At 37.7% G+C, this 21,967-nt stretch overlaps 2 protein-coding genes across 3 annotated transcripts in view; one reads left to right on the top strand and one right to left on the bottom strand.

Annotated features, from left to right (window-relative positions):
- The window catches only part of LOC145673477 (uncharacterized), a 493,254-nt gene that overhangs the window by 356,234 nt on the left and 115,053 nt on the right, over positions 1–21,967 (bottom strand). The gene's annotated exons all lie outside the window — the stretch shown is intronic.
- Positions 18,484–21,967, top strand: part of Nox (NADPH oxidase) — a 613,528-nt gene continuing 610,044 nt past the window's right edge. The window contains exon 1 of one of the 2 annotated variants that reach the window (XM_081743205.1): positions 18,484–18,988. In XM_081743205.1, the coding sequence (XP_081599331.1) occupies positions 18,680–18,988 (309 nt within the window). In that variant the 5' untranslated portion in view covers positions 18,484–18,679. The remainder of the gene's footprint in view (positions 18,989–21,967) is intronic. The other variant, XM_081743206.1, reaches the window with a different exon arrangement.

Genomic DNA, 21,967 nt, shown 5'->3' with positions numbered 1-21,967 from the left:
GCTGTATGCGAGCACACGTTGTCACTTTCGATACTATTCTGCGATATGCTGAGAGACATTACAGCCTCTCCGTAAACCTCTACCAGTTGCCGGTGAATTTCAGCCGCGGTTACATGTTTCGCCCACAGAAATCGAATAACTGAGCGGACTTCATCGCGAGACTAATTTTCCAAACGAGCCGCCATTTGTGTTTACATACAACTAGCACCATAGGTGGAAAGTGGCTGAAACTACACATTGCCAATCCCATGTATTAACATTACCGCACACTCCTCATTCCTCTATAACAGACGCCCAACTCCAGAAATATTGGTACTGTAACCTGTTTCTGATCCTCCCTCGTTTTATTATTATATGTGCTTCACTTCTCATGTGAGCAAGCGAAAGAGTAATATACGAGTCACCCAAGTATGTTACTTTTCCTTTCTATTTTTCCTTTTATTCTGGGGTTTGCAGGACGTTCTTACATTTCTACGGTACATGTGCCCAATATTATGCTCTTCTTTATTTTCTTTATGATTTTTAACACAATTCCAATGTTTCAAGTGCATTTTCAACGTCTTGTAGACCACTCCTGTGTATGATATTACTACTGATGTTAGTTTTACATTTCTGGTCTTCCGTTGTTCCTTTATGTTTTGGGCTAGTTGTTTGTATTTTTCTATATTTTCTCTATCTGTTTTCTACAGATTTGTTGTATTTGGTATTGTAGTATCCATTAGATGTACCTTTCCGTTCTCTTTGCTTATTACTGTGATGTCCGGCCTGTTATAATGTATTATCAGCTGGTATTGTTCTCTCCTAGTAAAACATGTTTGTTTGTTTCTAGTATGGCTTTCGATTGATATTTAAAATACGGTACTTCTTCTGGTATAATTTTCTGTTTCATTGCTATTTCCTCATTCATGATTTTTGTCCTTTGTCTTATCTTTCTTTGTATTCAGTTTGTGTTATCATTGAGCATCCATCCACTTATGATATGTTGTATTGTTTCTTGATATACTCGTATTTGGCATTATCTGCATTTGCCATCTTATATAGGGATGTCTCTCTCTCTCTCTCCATTGCTTCCTTATGTCTTCTCTTGCTTGTCATGTTGGTAATACTTTCGAGTCCTCCATTCTCTGTTGCCACTATTGCTCTATAAAGTTTTGAATTTTCTTGTTTTCCATAGAAATAATTGCTTAATAATTCAATTTGTTTGTAATTAGATTCCGGATGTTCACTAGTCCCCGTTCCTCTTCATTTCTTTGTAATGACACTATATCTCCAGCAGATCTTGGGTGTAGTATTTCGCTTTCTGTCAATATTGTTGTGGTTTTTCTTTCCGAAATCTACTAGTTCGCTTTTTGTGAATTTTATTATTCCAAATCACTATGTTAAAACCGGCGCTATAAATGTACAAAGTATTAATGACTTTATTTATGTTCTTACTGTTGGGATTTGTTTTGCATAAATCTTTCAATCTTTGTTGGTATTGTTTTGCGTTATTTCTTCTTTTGTTCTTTTGTGTTCCGTTCTTCTGCATTGGATGAATCTTAAATATTGGTGTACTTCTTTCGGCTTCATGGCTTCTATCGTTTCTTCTATGGCTAACTTATATTCTTTGGCTTTTGTTTTCATTGAGTAACGTGCATTGTTTTTCATTTTTTAAATTCCAAACTTCATTCTTGCGTCTGTTGAAGACATTTCAGTGATTTTCAGTAGATTACTCATTGCTCTTCACGTCAAATGCATATCTATTCACATGCCGAGGCAGGGGTTCATAATGAACTCGGAACTCAAATCAGTAAAAATAGTCAATTACTATTACCCGTGCAACAAGAGCTGGCCTCTGACAGTTGGGTAGAGCATGCGGAGTATTGGTGGCGCCGTTGCCAAAGGCTCTACAACAGACACAAAAGCTCTGGAGACAAATTAGAACATTTAACGAGTCATAATTTTATAATCACAAAAATATGACAGGAGTGTATGGTTTCCAAATAACAACAACAATAGTACTTGACAGAGGCCAGCTCTTGTTGCACATAGAAGAGGTCAGATCAATTCTGGGGGTCCAAATTCAAAGAAGAATAAATTATATTAAAATTTGTAAAATCACTCCTAAAATTAGACTAAATTTACAGAAAAGTCGGACCCCTGGACCCACCCTCTGAATAGAGAACAGCCATGCATCACATCGAACACTTTCATTGCTAATATAGCGATCAACTTTTGTTGCGTAATTTCTTGTACACATATTCTAGAAGATGAATGAGGCGAAGAACAGTACTGCATTGTAGCGGGCCGGCGGTATAGACCGGCACGCACACAAGAGAGTTTAGTAATTAACCAAAATACTCCTAATTGGTCAACAAAGTTTCTATAAAATTCACCAATTATAACTCGAGCGGCAAAGTTATACTGGAACAGGAACTCAGCTAACAACCAATCTGAAGATCTTAGCTTTTACAAGGTAGCGATGGCCTCGGCCAAGACTTAACTTCTAACTAGAGAACGGTGGAATCGTTATCTCGACGAAAACTTGATAGTTACTAACCCTTTGGGATATCACTTGAAAACAAAAACTCAGAAATCAAGTTCCTTGCAGTAAGCCTGCAGTTTATTGTTCCTAAGGTTATTACAAGTCCACGAGCTTGGGACGCTAAGTGTAACTATATGTGTGGTAAATAGTTTGACTTACGTGACAGGTTCCAATCGATAATCAACTGCACAGAGAAACACAAAATAAAATAAAACTTCACTAGACTGGGAGGGCACGAGTCAGTCCTAGTAGAAGGTTAGGTGCAAAGGTGTAACTATTTGATTTTATTTGTATGTTTAGGCCAGCTAGGCAATGAACCTAGAGTCTGTCAAAACACACATCAAATAAGGGAGTGACAGAACTTCGACCGTCAACTTCCTAAGCTCGCCAGCAGTTTCTGGGCGCACAGGTCCCGGCTGGAGCTAGCTTTCAGAAGTAGATTGCCAAGTTCGAAGGGGGTAACTTTGACCGTCAGTTTCGTAAGCCGACCAGCAATTATGGGCAGCCCCCGGCTGTCGTCAAGCTTTTAGAAACAGAGTGCCAAGTTAGCCACTAGGATAAGGTATGGATGGAACCAAGAGTGTAGGGAGGCCTCCGGAGAAGCCGAGAGAGTAAGAGACAGAATGACGGCTAGGACAACTAGGAGCTTACTCGGAAATCCTGGACTGAATCGTGCCTAAGACATTGCGGACTCCGTCTAGATAGCACGACTCTGAGGGGCCTCAGGAAAGGGACGTTGTCCGACGATCGAACCCAAAACACGAGTATTGAAGGGGTTCGATCAGCTTTGCACACGGCACCAATTTACGTTTCGTGTGCAGCGTTGTAACGTGTGCAAACATTGCACTCGGACCGTGAGGTCAGAGGTTGGATGCGTGGTAGTCCGAAAGTTCCCTGGGTAGGAACACAAGAGTAGCCAGCAGCCTGAAAAGAAAGCTGATTGGTGTGCACACGACACTAAGGGCAAAGTCAGCTGAGCAAAGTGCTTCTCCGAGGGGCAGAGAGAAAAGCGATTGGAACACGTCATGCTCCTAACACCAAGATTGGTTTACAATAGGGTGCCTGGGCGGCGCTAAATGAGAAGAGAAGATTATGTTGGTGCGCATGCGTGTATATGTACTCCGTGTTTCTGGACGTGTTATCCCCAAACTCTGGAAGAGTGGTATACATCGAGATATACAATATTCATACATTGAATCACTTAAAATTCATACATTGAATCACTTAAAATATAAAACATAAATGGTTTTAAATACTAAAGAACAAAGATTTTTTATATGTTTGAACCAAGGATCTTCTTGCTGTAATTTATCTTTAGACCCTTCTAAGATAACATATATAAAGAACTGCAGTTTGAGGACAGAAAAATAATCTTTTTAGAAGCAAAAATGAAAAGATTTTTTAAACATACAGATTATATGGACTTCGTTAAAAGTCTTCTACCACTAATAATAATAATAATAATAATAATAATAATAATAATAATATAACTAATACAAGACTACATATATGTCAGACACAGAGCCAGACATCTCCCTGTTGAGAGGGGTTGTTATAATCTACCAGATGGTTGACCCCGGAGGTCAAGCAGGGGGAACTCGGATGCTCAGAACGGGAAGAACGAAAAGTCTTTCGTTCTAAGAGAAAAGAACAACACTCAACACGAATTTGTATTTTAAAAGAAGTAAATGAAATACGAATTCTGTTGCAGTTTAAAAATGCAAAAAAAGAAAAAATAAAGCAAAAAGAATTTGCGAATCTGCGTACACTACAGCATGAAGTTATTAACTGCAATTCTGGCACACAATGGTGATGAGTTTTATGACCAAGAACAATTTACGAAGAAAGCTGAGGACGGGCATAAATGTGCATACTAACTGTAATTGTGCCTATTTTTCGTAACATGTGATTGGTCGGATTGTTTGATGATATTCTAGAATTTCCTAGTGTAAGCTGCATGAGTTCTGCGATGTAGGGAAGTGTCTTGATTGTATTCAGTTTAAGGCGTGCTGTGTGATTTTGGATGATTAGTAGCTTCCTTATGTAGGATTTGGGTGCGTGTTTCCAGACGAAGTGGGCATGTAGTAAGATTGGACGCACCATTTGTTTATACAAACGGGTTTTTGCCTTCAGTTCGAGTCCGGATGATAGAAGTAGACAGATCATCGCTTGAAGACGTTGTTTAGTCTTGGAGACTGTCTGATGGGTATATTGAGAGAAAGTCAGCTTCCCTATTCAGGTAAATGCCTAAGTGTAATACTTATTGCTGTTTATATGTGGAAGTAGATAATTTATGTAGTAAAGGTGGAGAGGTGGAGGATGACGTTACTTGGTGAAGTGGATGGCGATTGTCTTCTCTCGGTTGATGCGAATGCGCCAACGATCAGCGAAGCGTATGTTTCTATTATGACCGAATGTGGTTGCGTCATCCTCAAACGTTGCGATGTGTTTGCTGTAATTTATAGATCTGTTGTACAGAGATTATACAGCAAAGGAAATAGACACAAACCTTGTGGTATTCCGGCTGTGATGGAATGTAATTCCGAGTAGATTGATTCATGTAGTACTTGAAAAGTACGTTCGTGTAAAAAGAATGCGATTACAACTATGTAATATGTTGGAAAACCCATATGATGAAATTTTTACAGCAGTCCTGCGTGCCAAACATGGTCAAACGCTACAGCAACATCCAGAAACACTGCAATAGTATTCGCTTTATCGTTGAAAGTTTGGGTGATTTTCTCCATTATAAGCCTAAGTTGCGCAGTCGTGCTGAATGCTGGGCGGAAGACAAATTGATGATGAGGTAGTCGGTTTTGATCACTCATTATGCGGAGGACGCGGTCATACAGTAGTCGTTCAATCATTTTCCTAATATGTGACAGTAAACTAATTGGCCGATAGTTCTGAGGAAAGTCGATATTTCCCCGGTTTTTGGAAACATGCAGATAGTGACAATTTTCCATGAGGATGTTAAATATTAAGTCAGGACTTTGTAGCTGAAAAGACGATATAAAATGACTGATAGTTTCCTGGATGCCTTTTAAGAAACGGTGGGGTGATTTTGTCTGAGCTGTTTTTGTAGAATTGAGTCTCGCAGGATGCGACAGATTTATCTTGGAGTGCAGAGCTGGTCTGCTTGAATAGGATAAGTTGAATGTTCTGATCTGATAAAGCGATGAACTAGACAGTGGTCCGCTCGTCAACATGGACTGTAATCGATTGGAATTGATTCCAGAATTATTTGGCAAAGACGTTTACTTTGTTTTCTCACTCAAAGGCAAGTCCCAGAGATCCATGAAGTGGTTGATGGTAGCTGGCTGTGGAGTTGGATATAGATCTTGCCAGTTTCCACAATTCTCGACTAGGCGTTTGTAAAGAACGCAGTGTGGGAGTCCAGTATTGATATTGTTGACGTTGAAACCATTTTTTGAGCTTTCATTAAAGTCAATTTTAAAGAGTTTTGAAAGCACGTACCCGAAGATGTTGCCGTTGTTTCCTGATCTAGTTTTTGATGATGACTATAGCTGCCATCCGGAGATCATCTTGAGATTGAGTTTAAGTCATAGGTGCTGCAGTTGTAGTAGAACGTGTATATGCATTGGGAATTGCAGCGTTGAGTAGATTGAGAGTGTGATCACTTTCCTCGGTCTTGGGGAGTGAAACTTGTGTGTCAATGCTGGCATGAAGAAGGTTTCTGGAATTGTCTTTCCAGTCAGTGATGTTCTGCACTGGAAGTCGGACTGGTAGTGTGGTATGATGATGCTGTATGACAACGAGAACGGGATAACGATCAGATGGGAGAGCAGTGATGGAGACAGGTGCTTCAATTATGACGATATTAGTTGTCAAAGTCATGTCTAAGACATTGGGATTTCCGCAACATCGAGAAAAGTGGATAGTTTCCGTCGAAGCTGTGACTTCCAAATCGAGGACGTCTAGATGGGCTTCTTAAGTAATTCCTGTTCTGTTCTGAACACAGAAATTCCAGGAGTAAGGCTTGGCATTCAGGTCTCAGGTCTCTAGGCAATGATCACTCTTCTGCCTAAGGAGGACACGTATATCATCAATTACTATAGGTGTAGTTGAAGAGCGACAAGCGGAGACTATGAAGTTGGAAGTCTGAGGTGAGAGTAATTCAATGATGGCACAACTTAGTACGGAATATGATATTGCTGTGGTGCAGGACGATTAGTGCGAATAATAGTGTAGTTATGTAGTTTCCAGACCAGGTAAGGTTTCAGTAAAGTTTTTTGTAGGATTACTATGCCAATGCGATGTGTGATGAGGGAGTGCCGGACTTCCAAAGTTTAGCTACTGATTCCTTCGGCGTTCCAGAAAAGGATCTTCAGATGTTGATGGAGAAATTTATTTGCAGCCATTGTCTATGATGCCGACAATGTTTCGGCGAATGTAGTAATCTTGCTGAAGGGTTCTTTAGCTTATTTGACTCTATGGGGCTCTTGTTTGAATTTCTAAAGATATTTTGCTCAGCTGAAGGCTTTTGAATAGTTCGAAGATTTCTTTCAGTGTAGATTCAAGATCAGACGATGGAGTCTCCGTGATGATTGGCTTGTTGGCTTGAGCGTTATGAGTCTATCAGCATAGGTAGTAGACGATGGTGTAATTAACGATGATGATAAAGTAGAATGTGTAGTGGTGACAACAGTTGTTTCCGTTGACGATTGTTGGACTTTTAAAATTGTTCCCTACGTTGTTTCTTCTGCACAAACACTGGGCAACCTCGAAAGTTATTAGGGTGATCGGTTTCCAGTTATGGCAGAATGGGAGGACATCTCGAGTTTTCTTGGGAAATTTTGTTGCTAAGTGAAGCTTCGAGCATGTTAAACAGCGAGCTTATGTCTTACATGACAATTAAGAGTGGCTCAGTCTTTCACAATCGTAATACTGAAGATGTTCAGCACGGCGATAGGGCTCCGAATCCTGTAACTAAGAAGATATTTTAAGTTATAAATGTTTCTTTCTTTTCATTTTCCACAAGAGTAGCAAAGAACAAGGATAACTACACTCTGTCCTGGGACAGTTCCGTTTCCCTTTGAGTTGTTGAACATCTTTAACTGGAAAGTCTGGGTTCAGTAGATCTTGTTTAATGTTGGTGACTAAATTATCTGTTAGAAGTTTCCGTACCACATCTTTGATCAATTTGGGGGATTTTCTTAGCATATCGTAGGCCTATTTCTGCTGCTTACAGTATGCCTCGATCCAATCGTAAGCTTCTTGAGTTAACATTTGAACTTGATAAAGGCTGCTGCTTGGACAGGTTTAGGTTGCGTCGAGCAGATTTCTTGGAAAGTTTTGGTAAATACTTACTTTTTTCTGAACGCCGTTCATGGTGTAGTGTGTCTGCGAAGGTGTAGCATCTTGACTTGTAGTAGATTTTGAGTTTGTTTCCATTGGAATACTGTCTAAGGCATTGGGCATTGTATTGGTTACCAACTTCAATTGGAGTAGAGGTTCCATTGGAAATGTATAGTTTGAATGAATGTTTGGCTTTAATTAGTTCAAAGTGTTCAGGGGCATTCTGTGTTGTAGGACTGAATGTTCAAGATCCGTTAATGGGGGCAGAAATTTGCTGATTTTTCCAATTGGTAGGGACATTATAGATAAAGTAAGGGCAAAATAAGCATTTAGTATATGTTGGTATATTGAACAAACAGACTGCTCGTCCTACTTTACTATTATTTCGGAATGAAGTCGGTCAAGAATAACGAAATCAGAAAAGATAAATTGAAATTGTTAGTCTGCCCTTAATGTGCTAACTATATATATATTCTATATATATATATATATATATATATATATATATATATATATATATATATATATATATATATATATATAGAGAGAGAGAGAGAGAGAGAGAATTGAAATCGGTGGACAATAACAGTCTGAATCTATTTTTATCAGTTTCCTTCGAAATTTTCATGAAATGGCAGCATACAATTTGTTTCCTTTGAGGTTCGAAATTATCCCTATTGTTTGTGATTGAAATCATTCAAGGGTAAGGAATGATTTCATTCCAGCTTATAAGAAGCAATTTTAGCAATAACTTCTCTAAAACGTGTTCGACTCACATGAAATATGGTGTGTGCTATCTTTGAGGGTCTCGAATGGAACGTCCTGTTTGATGTTTAAATTGGTCAAAGATAAGCTCTGGAAATTATCCTAACTTTATGAAATATTTGAGGGTGACAAATAAATGAGTAAAACCATGAAACATGACACATGTCTGCAAGGATCCCTATTCCTTATGTGCTTGACACCGCTAATAGCATTAGTTAAAAGGTGAAAATATTAAAATAATATTAACTCCAATTCAATAACTATTTACAAAAGTGAAAGACTATGGCCTCGAGTCAGTATGATTAATCTGAATTTCCGGTCACTATGGCCTCAAGTCAGTATGACTGATCTGAATTCCGTCACTATAGCCTACAAATGGTTATGGCAGACTATAGAAACACGTTCAATTGAGTGATCGGTTTCTAAACTGGTTTCTGCTATCTTGTAATCTGGTAGTTATCTCATTACCTCATGATGTTCAGTGAACAAAAAAAAAAAAAAAAAAAAGGCCCTCGAACGGGAATCGAATTAGCTAGCATGGACACCAAAGAGATACGCGTTAAGTCTTTTAAAACAGAAATATGAACATTTTATATATCTTATTTTACTTTCTTTAGTGTGTTATCTGGGATTACTCAGATCCAGACGTGAAGACGTAATCATCGAGAAATTTAACCTTCTAATTGGCAAGCATTGATACCATTACCATTAAAATATTTACTTTGCTTTTATGGTTGAACCATGTCTTCCTGGTCATAATTTCGTTAGTTTTAAAGTATTTTTGTACGTTGGTTACAAAATACAGGGCGTTTATTTCAAAGCAACATTGCCATAAAATAGGTCTTATGTGCAGCTACTGAGCAGCATTGCCCTATTATGGTCAAACATCACATGAATGCTATCAGTAATTAGCAACAGTTTCGTTGAAATATTTTTCTACAGAGCAAAAAACCACAAATAAAAAAAAAGAAGAAGAACTTACACGGAACATAGGAGATAAAGCTCCTACAATAGTAAATTTGACTGTCCCCTGTTGACAAAGATTAGAAGTATCTAAGGAAGCGACCTGCAAATCATGTATATGAATATTGTATGGAAGCAATAATGCCAATTAAATGATCACTGAAGTTATAATTCGTGAGGAAAACGCAATAGAATGCGATGTTGCTTGAGAGTAACAGTGCCAAATGAAGGGTTAAGAACTGTCATGTCCAAAACAGGACTGAAACTCACGATGCTTTCATTTCGGAATCACCAGCCTAATAGCCTTGCATTCTCACCTACTACCACCGATGTCTAGCTGGATGTAGGGGAACTCTAACAGAAGATTAATCCGAGATACAACAGACACGACCATTTCAAACTATTTCAAATTTAGGACTGGCAAAATAGCCAAGTGCAGATCACTTACTTAGGTTACTTTAGGCAGTCCAAAATTTCACGATTAATCAGTGAAACTGCCCCGTTTCTGTTTCTGTTTCTTGTGTAGACCATTGCTAGTACCATAAGTGTGTGATGACCTTCTAAGAGAATATGTAACAAATAAAACAATAATTCTTCGATGTTGCAGAGAGAAACATCTTTGTTTGTAGTTGGGTTTAAAATTAAGCAAAAACGTGAATGCAGGGAATGCGATATTTAGTGTGTGTGTTCCCAAACACCCTTCAAGGCCTCTTAAAAAGAAATAAACATTAGTCACGCTACAGTAGCCTCCAAGAATCTTCTTCATAAAAAAATATGCATAAACATGGTTTCTGTTTCACATCATTTTCTCAATGATTTAATCTCTTGACTTTTTTTTTTTTTTTTTTTTTGGTCAAGTTGCAGAGTAAGCGGAAATATAAACTATGCTTCAGATTAATGTCTTCGTAATTTCTTTGTGTGCAGGCGAGAATAAATCCAGACTGCTAAGTTTTCCTCATACAACATTCTTAAACAAATATACCAATGTGCTCGTATAACAACTAGTAATGTAACGCTAAGAATACTTAACAAATTAAAAGGTTCATCAGCGCAGAAACAAAGGCTTGATATTGCCTTTTCTGTAAGGTGGAGAGGATTGTATGTTGCAGTCAAATAGTGATTGCGAGAACTCGCGAAGCTTACTAATTTCACGAACCAATACAACGCGAGGGTATGTCCCGGTCGTCAACCCTCATCTATGAAATTTTGCCAATGTCGTTTCTCATGCTATATGGAGAGTATCTCTTGAGAATGTGGTATTGTCGGTTTGCCGCTAAGTTTAGTTTTGTTGTTCTTGTTGTGGTCATTATTTTATATGTTCGCTATCATTATTGTTACCACATAATTCAAATAATTGTTAGTGTTTGTGTTATAGTTCTATAAGTGCTTTTTTTTTTTTTGTCGCTCGATTGCCATATCCTCTAAGTTTGGCAACATTAATGGTGAACTTTTCTGCTGTTTTACTTTTTCTCAAGTGTGCATTCGGAAGGCAGCTACAGGAATCTTCCCAAATTCTTCCGGTGCATCACACGTGAGACAAAACAGTTCTATGATTTGTGTAGAGCCTGGGCTTAACAAGTCTTTGTAGTCACTATAGGTTGCAGTAATTTACTACCAGAAGGGAGGCTCCTGCCGAATTAGTCTAAGTGAAGTAGTCAGACGAAGAGTTTTGTGGAAGCAGAAATAACTGTTTCACTCGGGCACGCATGAGCTCAGCTCACGATCAGCAATCAGATTCGTGCCCATTAATTCCAATGAAATTCAAGATATTTTAGGCTCATATTCGCTCGAAATTGGGCTTGCTATTCTCAATGAGGTTCACGTACGCTCTACCTCGCTTTCAGCGCCCTGATTGCACTTGCGAGAGTTAAGAGCTCGGGTTCACTATCCTCAGTGAGACTCGTTCTCGCTTGTGTTCGATCTTACAAATTACATATAGCTCGGACTGATTCTGAAGCGAGCTATGACTTCAGTATGTGGATGGAAGTCACTAAATCTAGAGAATTCGGTTTCAAACATTGCAACAAAAAATATTATTGCGATTGACAATTTTTTAAGATGATGATTTGGTGATTTTTGTGCTATAAACAATTTGCCAGTCGAATATTCGGATCCAATAAGAACGGGAATGGTGAAATGGCGGAAACTTCATAACGAGGAACTGCATAATTTATAGCTTTTGTCAAACTTTGTTAGGGGTTCATCTAGGAGGTTCAAGTGGGCAGATCATGTAGCCAAAATGATAGAAGAAAGTAGGAACATTTTCAAAGTTTTGACTAAAACTACAACCGGGAAACGACCATTAGGAAGACCTAGGCGCAGTTGGAAGGAAAATATTAAGATGGATCTCACAGAAATAGAAATACAAAACTAGAAACTGCGTCTAGTTGGAGATGGAGACAGAAGAAGATGGAGAGCTTTTGTGAGCGCGGCATTGAACCTCTGGATTCTATAGGCCATTGAAAGAGAGAGAGAGAGAGTGAACAACTTGTCAATCAGTAATCAAACACTTAGTTCAAAGCAGTCCTGATATTTCTTTCCATTGTTTTTGTCTGTTTTAATGACGAGTTGACCAAGAATAAAGTGTAAACACACTTCTACAATCCAACTTCGTTTTCTGTTATCTCTTGTCCTTTTACGGAGAACAATCTCAACCTTCAATCTCTTAAAATTTACAGAGCTTTCCTGAGAGGCACGAGTAATTCAGAATCATTAATAATAGCACGAAGATTAGCTATAGTAGTGTAAAGTGAAATGCATGTTATATTTTTCTTTATTGTCTTCTAATTTTTATCTATTTTTAAAAAATCTTAAATAAAAATGATACCTGACCAAAGGAAACACATTATTACTAAGCTACTTTTGAACAGTATATGATACATTGCCGAACTGCATCATATATCAGATAACGTTTCTTATGAAGATTATTATATATTGTCGAAACTGCACCATATATCAGATAACATTTCGTATGAAGAGTATTATATATTGAAGAAACTGCATCATATATCAGATAACTTTTCGTATGAAGAGTATTATATATTGCCAAAAGTGTAACACAAATTAGTACTAATGATTTTTTTTTTAAAGTTAAACGTAGTTCCTAAGCTAACATGAGCAGCACTCATAAAAATCGTATAATGTTAGTTTTATTGAAAATATTAAAGCTCCAGTTTATTTTTAGCGACTTTCCACCCGAAATTGAAATCGTTTGATCTATCGTTTATTCGACTTTTTGTATGAATATTTTGGCAACAGTGTCTGGCTTGCTGACGACTTGTAGGTCTTGCTAGCTTGGACATCTCTGTTTGGAATAAGCTTCATATATTCCTGTAAAGTTCACCAAAGTCATTTCGATCGGCCCGGAACGTTTCACGTTAGCACTAAGCATAATTAAATAAAATTTTCGGTCGGGATAAAGGTGTGGACAACAGGGAGAGAAACTACAACAGTATATTCTTTAATTTTCTGCAAGAAAACATGTTCAAAATCTTTTCGCAGGGCAGGCAAAATACTGCGAACACAAAACATCCTCTGATTCAGATCTCCTACATGGAAATGTCTTGTGAACCACGGACAAAAGACTTAGAATATGAACTTGAAACGTAGTACCATGTTTCTGAAAGGAATATTAGAATACTTTAAAGAAAGGAAAGAAAATACTCTGAATTTTGATGGAATTTACGAAGTTAAATACGAAGGTGTGAAAGATTTGCTATTTCCTCAAGGGTGATTAACGAACTATTAATATGGAAAGACAGCGAGGTGATTGTAGTGTTTATTGATGTATAAAAGGCTATTGACCGAGTGAACTAGGAAGTTTTAATGTAAGGTGAGTTGAGTCGGAATGAAAAGAGCAAAGACTCATAAAAAAGAAATGAGAGCAAGTAAAAGCAGAGTTAGAATAAGGAAAGAAACAACATGGAACAGTGTTATTGGAAACAAGTTCGACAGTAATGTTATATCTTATCAGTGGTATTTAATATCTATCTAGGAAGAAAATGAAGTAGAGAGAACACAGAGAATACTGTATTTCGAAGGAGGTGGAAGAATTGTAAAATAATTTAACACGAAGTTGGAAAACTTAGGGGAAAATTGAGAAGAAAGTAGAATGAAAACAAACGTCAGAAACATGAAACAAGGATTGGAAGGAAGCGGTGAGTAGGAGAATGAAAATTAGAACAAATTAATACTTTTTGTATCTACTAATATTATTATTGCTAAAGAGAAATGTGAATGTTGAATAAAAGCAAGGGAAAAGTGGTGAAAGAAGAATCAGCAAAGAAGAAATATGGATTTTATGTCTCGCTAAACAGAGGATTAAGAAAAAGATTAATCAATTGTTTCTCTGGAGTATTGTACTCAACGGAGTAGAAAGATATAAATGTAAGAAAAATTCATGCAAAAGAAGCGATGAATAAGGAGGTAAAACATTAACTGGTTCTCCCAAAAATGAGAATCAAATACAAGAGACATACTTGAGAAAATAACAAGTTTGGATGTAGCCTACTTAAAAATGAAAATAATGGAACATTGCCTACGAAAGAATTAGTGTGAGGGATGTGGAACACGATCTAGTGTAAGGAAAAGGAGAGAGACGAGAAAAAAATACTACATTGAACTTTACAATACTAAAAACGGATAATCGTAAGTTCAAACAGTAAAGGCGGGATGAGGGTCGTGATGCTGAAACCTTCTTAAGTTTGGCAAATGCTCTGCTTATGATGGCAGAACAGTTATTCTATAATGATGGAAATTGTTTTTTCGTCTACAGAAAAGACATCTTCGTCATATGTTAGCTGTCGTCCAATTTACTATTTATTTATTTCTCTCTTACGATTTTACAATTTATTTGTTAAGCTCAGTAAGACGTGGATTGCTACCCAACGTTATAATTAACGAAGAATTGAAGTGAACTCTACCGCGGAAAAGTAAAGAACGCTTAATGATTTAGCCTTGAGGAAAATAATTATCATATTAGCTGATCGGCCAGTAGCTATTATAATATTCTATATATTGCTGGGTTATTATTATTATTATTATTATTATTATTATTATTATTATTATTATTATTATTATTATTATTATTATTATTATTATTATTATTATTATTATTATTATTACTCGGCTTTACTAACTAGCAGGGATAAAATGTTAAGTTTTGATATATTTTGCTATGAGGTATTTCATGTTTACTAAAGACTATTTACATTATTTTCGAACATTGAAAAATAATATACAAATTTACTAAGAAGCCGTAACCCACAGACAACTCTCTGGTTTCCCTAAATTCTAATTAATTGAATTTTGAAGAGTGACGCTTTCAAACTCTGTGGCCTGGCATCAACGGCGCCCAAAACTCCCAAGTTTCAGTTTACTGACGCCTATATCGCGGTGCCCAAATTTTCGGACTATACCATCCAAACTCCTAATACCTATAGCGCTCATCGTCCTGAGTTCCGGCTCTCTGCCTGCTATGACATCCAATAACCCTGATCAAATATAAAAGTAACAAAGAATGTTCTGTCGCTTTTCCATCCACCACCTTCGAACATCGATATGTCAGCTAAGACGAACATGGAAGATCAAAAATAGTCCCCCATCAGCATCTACGACCTTCTGCCAATGTTCTGGAAGGCAATGGATTCCATCACGGTAGAACTTGAAGGGGCCGTGAAGCGAAGAAAGTATCAAGTGCATTTTGCAGCTCTACTAGGGATTTGAACTGGGGTCCTCTAAGGGGATTTTCCAAGGAATGGAACAGGTGATAATCGGACGGTGCAATGCCCGGGGAGTATGGCGGATGCAATAGTGTTTCCCACCCAAGGCTTAGAATGGTGTCCCGGGCCATCCTAGCCACGTGGGGATGAGAGTTGTTCTGTAACAGGAGAATTCCTTTGCGATCCAGAAGTGCTGACTCCAGAGTTTTGAGTTTTTCTTGAACCCTTTGACAGTACACAGTTGCATTGATGCTCTGACAGGCTGGTAGCAGTTTCCGATGCACAATGCAGCGAGCAGTCCACCAAACACACAGGAGAACCTTCTTCTGGTGCATTGTTGGTTTCGGCTGGTTTGGAACCGGTTCATGAGATGGCAACTAATGATGGTGAGCTTCGTGCAGGACCCACTTCTTATCGCATGTCAACACCCTGTCCAGAAATGGCTCTTTCCTCAGGCGAGACAACAAAGAAACACGGGTGTCTGCTCGCGTTGCCTTCTGGTCCGGAGTCAAATCATGTGGGACCCATCTACTCAACTTGTGCTTCCCAAGTTGATGGAGGTGCTGCCGAATGGTTTCTTTACGCACACTGAATTGTAGTCCCAGTACCTCACATGTCTGGCCACTGTTCTCCTTAATTGCTGAATGCAGATCTTCGGTTTGTACGTGTGTTAGTCTTTCTATACGTGGTGCGTCTTCGAATATTTCGTCAACGTCCTAAAACTTGTTAAACCACAGCAACACTGTCCACGTAGTTACGACACCCTCACCAAAGGCCTGGCATATCTTCCACCCAGCTGCAGTGGCGTTTGACCCCAGTTTGAACTCGTACGAGCATACAGGTCCTTATGACGCTCTGTGGAGGTCCCATGTTCACTCTGTCCTAACGCAAGTTCACGGTGTAACTGAACTGCCAAAACCAGGTAGTATGTTGGACATACCACCAACAACTGGCCTTTTCCTTAACTCCATTCGTATTCAACTTTTGGTTCGATGGCCAATTGAACACAGACCTCCACAAACTTTCTTGGTTACCTTTATAAGTGTATTGCTCTCCCCACTGGTCCAATAGCAAGTGTGTACATGTTTCGTGCACGGGCTCAAGTTCGAGGCCCTGTGACGAAGATTTGAAATTTGAACGTATTAGAGAAGTGAGACCCCACGTTAACTGTAGGTCCACGTCTTATAGGCTACAGCCTCCGTGCTGAAAAGGGACGCTAAAGTCTTGAGATGAAACCTATTCTTGGGACTCTGGATCTATCCAGTACTTGTTGCCTATTACTGCTTTTGTTCTATAGTGATGAATATTGAAACCAGAAATTGTAGATTTCAACCACTTCCGCCTTATATACAATAAATAAATGAAATCTTTGAGTTTAACTATCTATTTTTATGTCCTTTAGGCTAAGGGGGGCGATGATTAAACCAAATGAATGATTATATAAGAATTGGTGGAATGAGAATATGGAGGAAACAGGAGTACACGAGAAAACCCACGGGCACGATGTTGTCCACTACAAACTTATTTGGACGGGATCTAACCAGGAATCCACACACTAGAGGTTCTACCACTGAGCTACTGACCCCCCCCCCCCCGCTTTTAGTTGAGAGAAAGAGATGAGGGAGGAAATGAAATATCCATATCAGAAAACTATTTCTCGATGATTAATTAAACTAAATTATCATGAATTAATTGATGAAATCAGAATGTCAGTGGAAAAGGAAAAGCCCAAAAATACAGAAAGATATCTTCAAACCTAAAGAGTTCTATCACAATATCAATTTTAGTGGAAGAAAAATTTAATGTATTTTCTAAATAGTCTAATGCTGTATAAATGTATACATTTTACATGTATAAATGTATACATTTGAATCTTAAAAATCGTTCCGATGAAAAAAAAAAGCATGAAAGCAATGGTTTAGTAACTGCCTTGACCTATTGTAGTTTGTTTGAATCTTTTAACATTTTTTCTAACAAATATATCAGACAGTGATAAAAGTATTGGTAGGTGTAGGCTATTATTAAATACGATATTTGGTAATTTATATTTTTAAAAAGAAAAGAATATAAGGATTAGTAAGGTCAGTGGTTTATTCCGGAAACACATGAAGTGGGAAACGGGTAATAATAACAATGTGGAGAATTATACACAGAGAAATGTAAATATATACCGGTACGTATTTTGCATATATATCAAGCAATATGTCGCAATTAACTAACAGAACAAAGGAAGTACTAAGCTAAAACCTCTTTCGCTACAGCCGATGACGGACTGTGGTCGCCAGATGGAACTCATTCAAATATTTGATGCGTGGTTAGCTCATCGGCTCCTAGGTATTGTTATTATTAACAAAGTTCGATTTTTCTTAATTCAGATAGCTTGTCAGTTGCCTTATGATGCTGGGTCAACTCCGGAAAATTTTAGTGCTTCCACCAGGAGGAGAACTAGGGACTACGCCCACCGAAGTGGCATTTATTAACTATTTGGCTAAGAATGAGCTAAGCATTAAAAAAAAGTAAACACCTTTTAATGCTTATTATTCGCACCCGCAGATTTTGGTGATATATATATATATATATATATATATATATATATATATATATATATAAGATTGTAACATTGGTGACCACTGGAACATACTGCACGTAAGCAGTATTAATTTTTGATATAGCTGTACAAAGTGTGAGGATGTCTTGAGCCGGGTCTCACACCCCTTCACTACGCCAAGTAAGGGCATTGACTTAAAAGAATGCTCTTCCTTATAATTTTGAGAAGAAATGAAAGAGAAAACATTAAAAAGAAACGAATAATGTCTGGCAACCGTAAGCATAAGATTAAAATTTTCTTCTGTATCTGATCTATTTGTCCACGTGCTTTAGAGTAACTTGTCCATTCATTATTGGAGTAGAACCTCCGTCATCCACCTGTCTCTTTTATAACTGCAAGATGTTCTTTTCCGTTGACAAGTATCCTCTCGAGTGTTTACAAACTTTGTCTTGTTTTAAATCACGTACAACGAAGGAGGAAAAATGAAGAATCTAAACATTCCTTATGAAATCAGCTTTTGCAACAGACGTTTTTCCTAAGCACTGAAGTTTTAGATTACAAGAACAAGAGGTTAGATCGGATTGGATATGACGTAACGTGACGTAATTTTATCCCGGGGGCTCAACCCGGTCTGCGCTCATCCAGGTGAGAAGCTGTGGTTGTCAGTGAAGCCGCGTTTCAAAGCGAAACGTTCGCTTTCGTTCCAGCTCGAGGACCCTCTACACAAAAGATATACAAAATAACAACAAAGTGCAATTTTCAGTTTGATTTGGTTTCTTCACAAAATACTTAAGTAAGTGTTCTCGTAAAATCAGTGAGTGTTGAGAGTGTGGGTGCCCAATGGCGGAGGGGAAGATGAAAGACCCTCTTGTGTCCGGGGAAGGGTCAGGGGTCACTAATAGTGATCTATATGAGGTAAACTTAGAAGACGGGGCTCTTGGTGCTAGTAATAGTTGCAGAGAAGTGTCACAGGTCAACCAAGCCGGCAGTGCTACTCCAACAACACAAAACAAAATGTCGTCAATGGAAGAAGAAATTATTCGGGAGCGAATTCATTCGACGCTCCTTCGGGATTGTTCCAATATTTTGGCTGCAGATAATACCCTCCGATACACGAAGGAATCCTTCAGAAGGGTCTTCCAAGAAAAGGTAAGTGTTTCAGGTTCAGCAAGATAACTTATATTCTCTTGATCAACATCTGTATTATAAGTGTTGTTTTTAAGGAAGTTCAATTCCGGCAAAGTCCACCCTATCACGTACTTAATAACATGCTAGATTATATAATTATACCAATTGTCTCATTTTCTGGATACAATTATCTGATCTCCAGCAACTTAGGAAGAAGTCAATCGGAACATTCACGCGAAATGTGCTTTAATTGATCGTGCCAGAGGTTGTAGCTCTTTGTTACATGAAACGAATACTAAGTAACCACTTTTCATTTCTAAGGTATGTTTCTTCCATACACAGAGGCGCGCACCCAGATATTTTTATTGGGAGGAGTCTAAGGTTTGTGTGTGTGGGGTGGGGTTCCGATATTACAAGCCAAACCACTATGTCTTTGTAACATTGAACGAGGATTATTCTCTACCCGAAAAGACGATAAGTAATTGTAGAATACTTCCACTTATATTTTCAGAAAAAAAAAAATGATAGAACTAGATTGTTTTTATGAAAGAAAGATTACAGACAAGGGCATCGATTTCTCTGTAAATTGGGGGAGGAGGTATTCAGACGCAGAAAGCATATATGAGGATTTTAAAACAAATTGCATCCAAATTAGGCCAAATATTGTAAATTTACGAATACAGTAAGGGGGCCCACATGAACTTTGTGGGGCTCGGGTCCGCTTGGCCCCCCGGGATCGGCGCCCTTGATTACAGATGAAATGAAAGATCAAATTTTCATGCTACATCAATCATTTCCCTGTTTAACAATTATGGTTTTATTGAGAAAGTGTACAAATCTATGTTGTTAGAAAGTTTTTTTTGAGGGGGTGGGATCCGGACCCAGTGGACCCCATGTGGTTGCATCCCTACATACATAAAAAGTATTATACAATAATTATTAAAGTTTAATGGAAAAGAATTGTTGAAAATTTTTATTGAATTGAACAAAATTATGTGCATCTGTAAAACCTCATGCGTTGTTTCGGAGAAAATTATATATATATATATATATATATATATATATATATATATATATTGTAAACCTAAAAATTGATGCTATACGACAACTACGTCATGTATTGATATGAACTAGTAGTGTGATATATCCACATCAAGCTCTCCATTTTGACATTTGCAAGATGGTAATGCATTGTATAGTTACTGGGATAAAGATTAAAATTACAAATTAACTCTTAAATTTTAATTTCTGTTTCAGTAAAATATCCTCTAAAGTTAACACATATAAAATTACTTGATAGATCACATCGACCTAAACGAAAAAACATACTTACGAATAGGGCTCTACCATACTGTATGTGTAACACATGCAATTTGCTCGGGGCGACAAATTTCGAGGGGCGGCAAAATCTGCCATAACTATATTATTTTAATATAAATATTTCTTGTTGGAAACCGACTTCATGATGATGGTAGTTAAATTTACTAAGCTGACATTCTATTTAAATAGACCCTACTACATTAAAGCAAATCAAACAAATCCCATCATGAATTGCATGATTGTTGTCAAATACAAGAACTCAATTGTCGAACAGTAACGAACACCTGTTGTATTTAGTTAGTTATCACAGTTTTGGTATGAAAACTAGTCTTGCGTTTGTCACAAACAAGTTCCTTATCAATGAAGTTGGAAACATTTTTTTTTTTAAAGAAAAATAACAGATATAGAAGGAAAACCAAGAAGTAAAGATAAAAGAGCTATTTGCACTGGAATTGCAAACTGATATATTGAGACTGAAGCTCAATATTGAATTCCATAATAAGGATTACCATCTTTCCTCTGCAAGTGTGTTTGCTTTATATTTCACTATCATAACAGATTATTATTTAAAGAGAAAGGACACAACAAGATTGTATTTGTAGCGTTTAGGCCTTTCTGAGTACGTGTGACGTTTCTGTCCCCTTCATGATGGTGTATCATGCTTAAAATTGGGGCTTTTAAGATTTGTTCTTAATGGAGAAAGAAGGGCGACAAATGATTCCATTGCACGGGGCGACAAATCGCCTAGGGCCAGTCCTGCTTCCGGATAAATTCACACGCGTAGTTTTCTACAAAATCGGAAACCAAAAGAACCTTTGTGGCACTATAAAGGTCTAGTATGCCTTCCACTGTTAATAATAGTTGACAGTTTTAATTGTGGTGAAAAAAAATGTTATTTATGCGCTATATGCAGTGAAACACACCGTTAACTCTATGATTGTTATTCATCGTTTCCTAACAGTGATACACATGCTTCTTTACACATAACTTGTATCCATTTAGTAATGAATATTGCTCATAGTCAATTTTCTTAACACATTTCTTTCAAAAAGAAAACGTTATGTCCAACAAACATTTTGAGACTTCCCATATAGCTCAAAGAGGTTCTTAAACATCCAATCGACATCAATCCCAAGATATCGAAATGTCCTTAAGATATTTCATTTTTTAAAAAAAACGAAATAATTCAGTTTAACGTCCCACGACTATACCATTTAGGCCAAGGAAGGCAATGATTAAAGTAAGGAAATGATGATTGAAGATTTGGTGGAATGAGAAAGTAGGAGGAAACGAGAGTACCACGAGAAAACCCACGTACTCCATGTTGCCCACCACTAGCTAACTTGGCCGGAAATCGAACCAAGGACCCCACGTACCAGAGGTAAACGCTAAACCACTGAGACACCGTGCCCTCTATTGGATGTCCCATAGACGTAATGTGAAAATTCAGATGTTAATTTACGCCCAAGGACACACTCTGGGCTCTTTGCAGCATAATCACGGGACAACTTTTGAACATCCAAATACTGTCCCGTGACGGCACCTCTAACTGAAATTCAAGGGAAAGCCACTTGATATTTCCGGTATCTTCAAAGTTTCCTGCTAGCTTAAATAGTCCAGGACAGGTACAGGATCTGTGGAGTGTCCAAACGATATCCTATAGGCTTGTTCAGTTATAGC

Source organism: Thermobia domestica, chromosome 16, assembly GCF_964235325.1.
Source record: "Thermobia domestica chromosome 16, izTheDome1.hap1.1, whole genome shotgun sequence".
In the NCBI taxonomy this organism is placed as follows: Eukaryota; Metazoa; Arthropoda; class Insecta; order Zygentoma; family Lepismatidae; genus Thermobia; species Thermobia domestica.
Note: the sequence above shows the minus strand (reverse complement) of the source record. Positions and strands in the feature narration are given on the sequence as shown.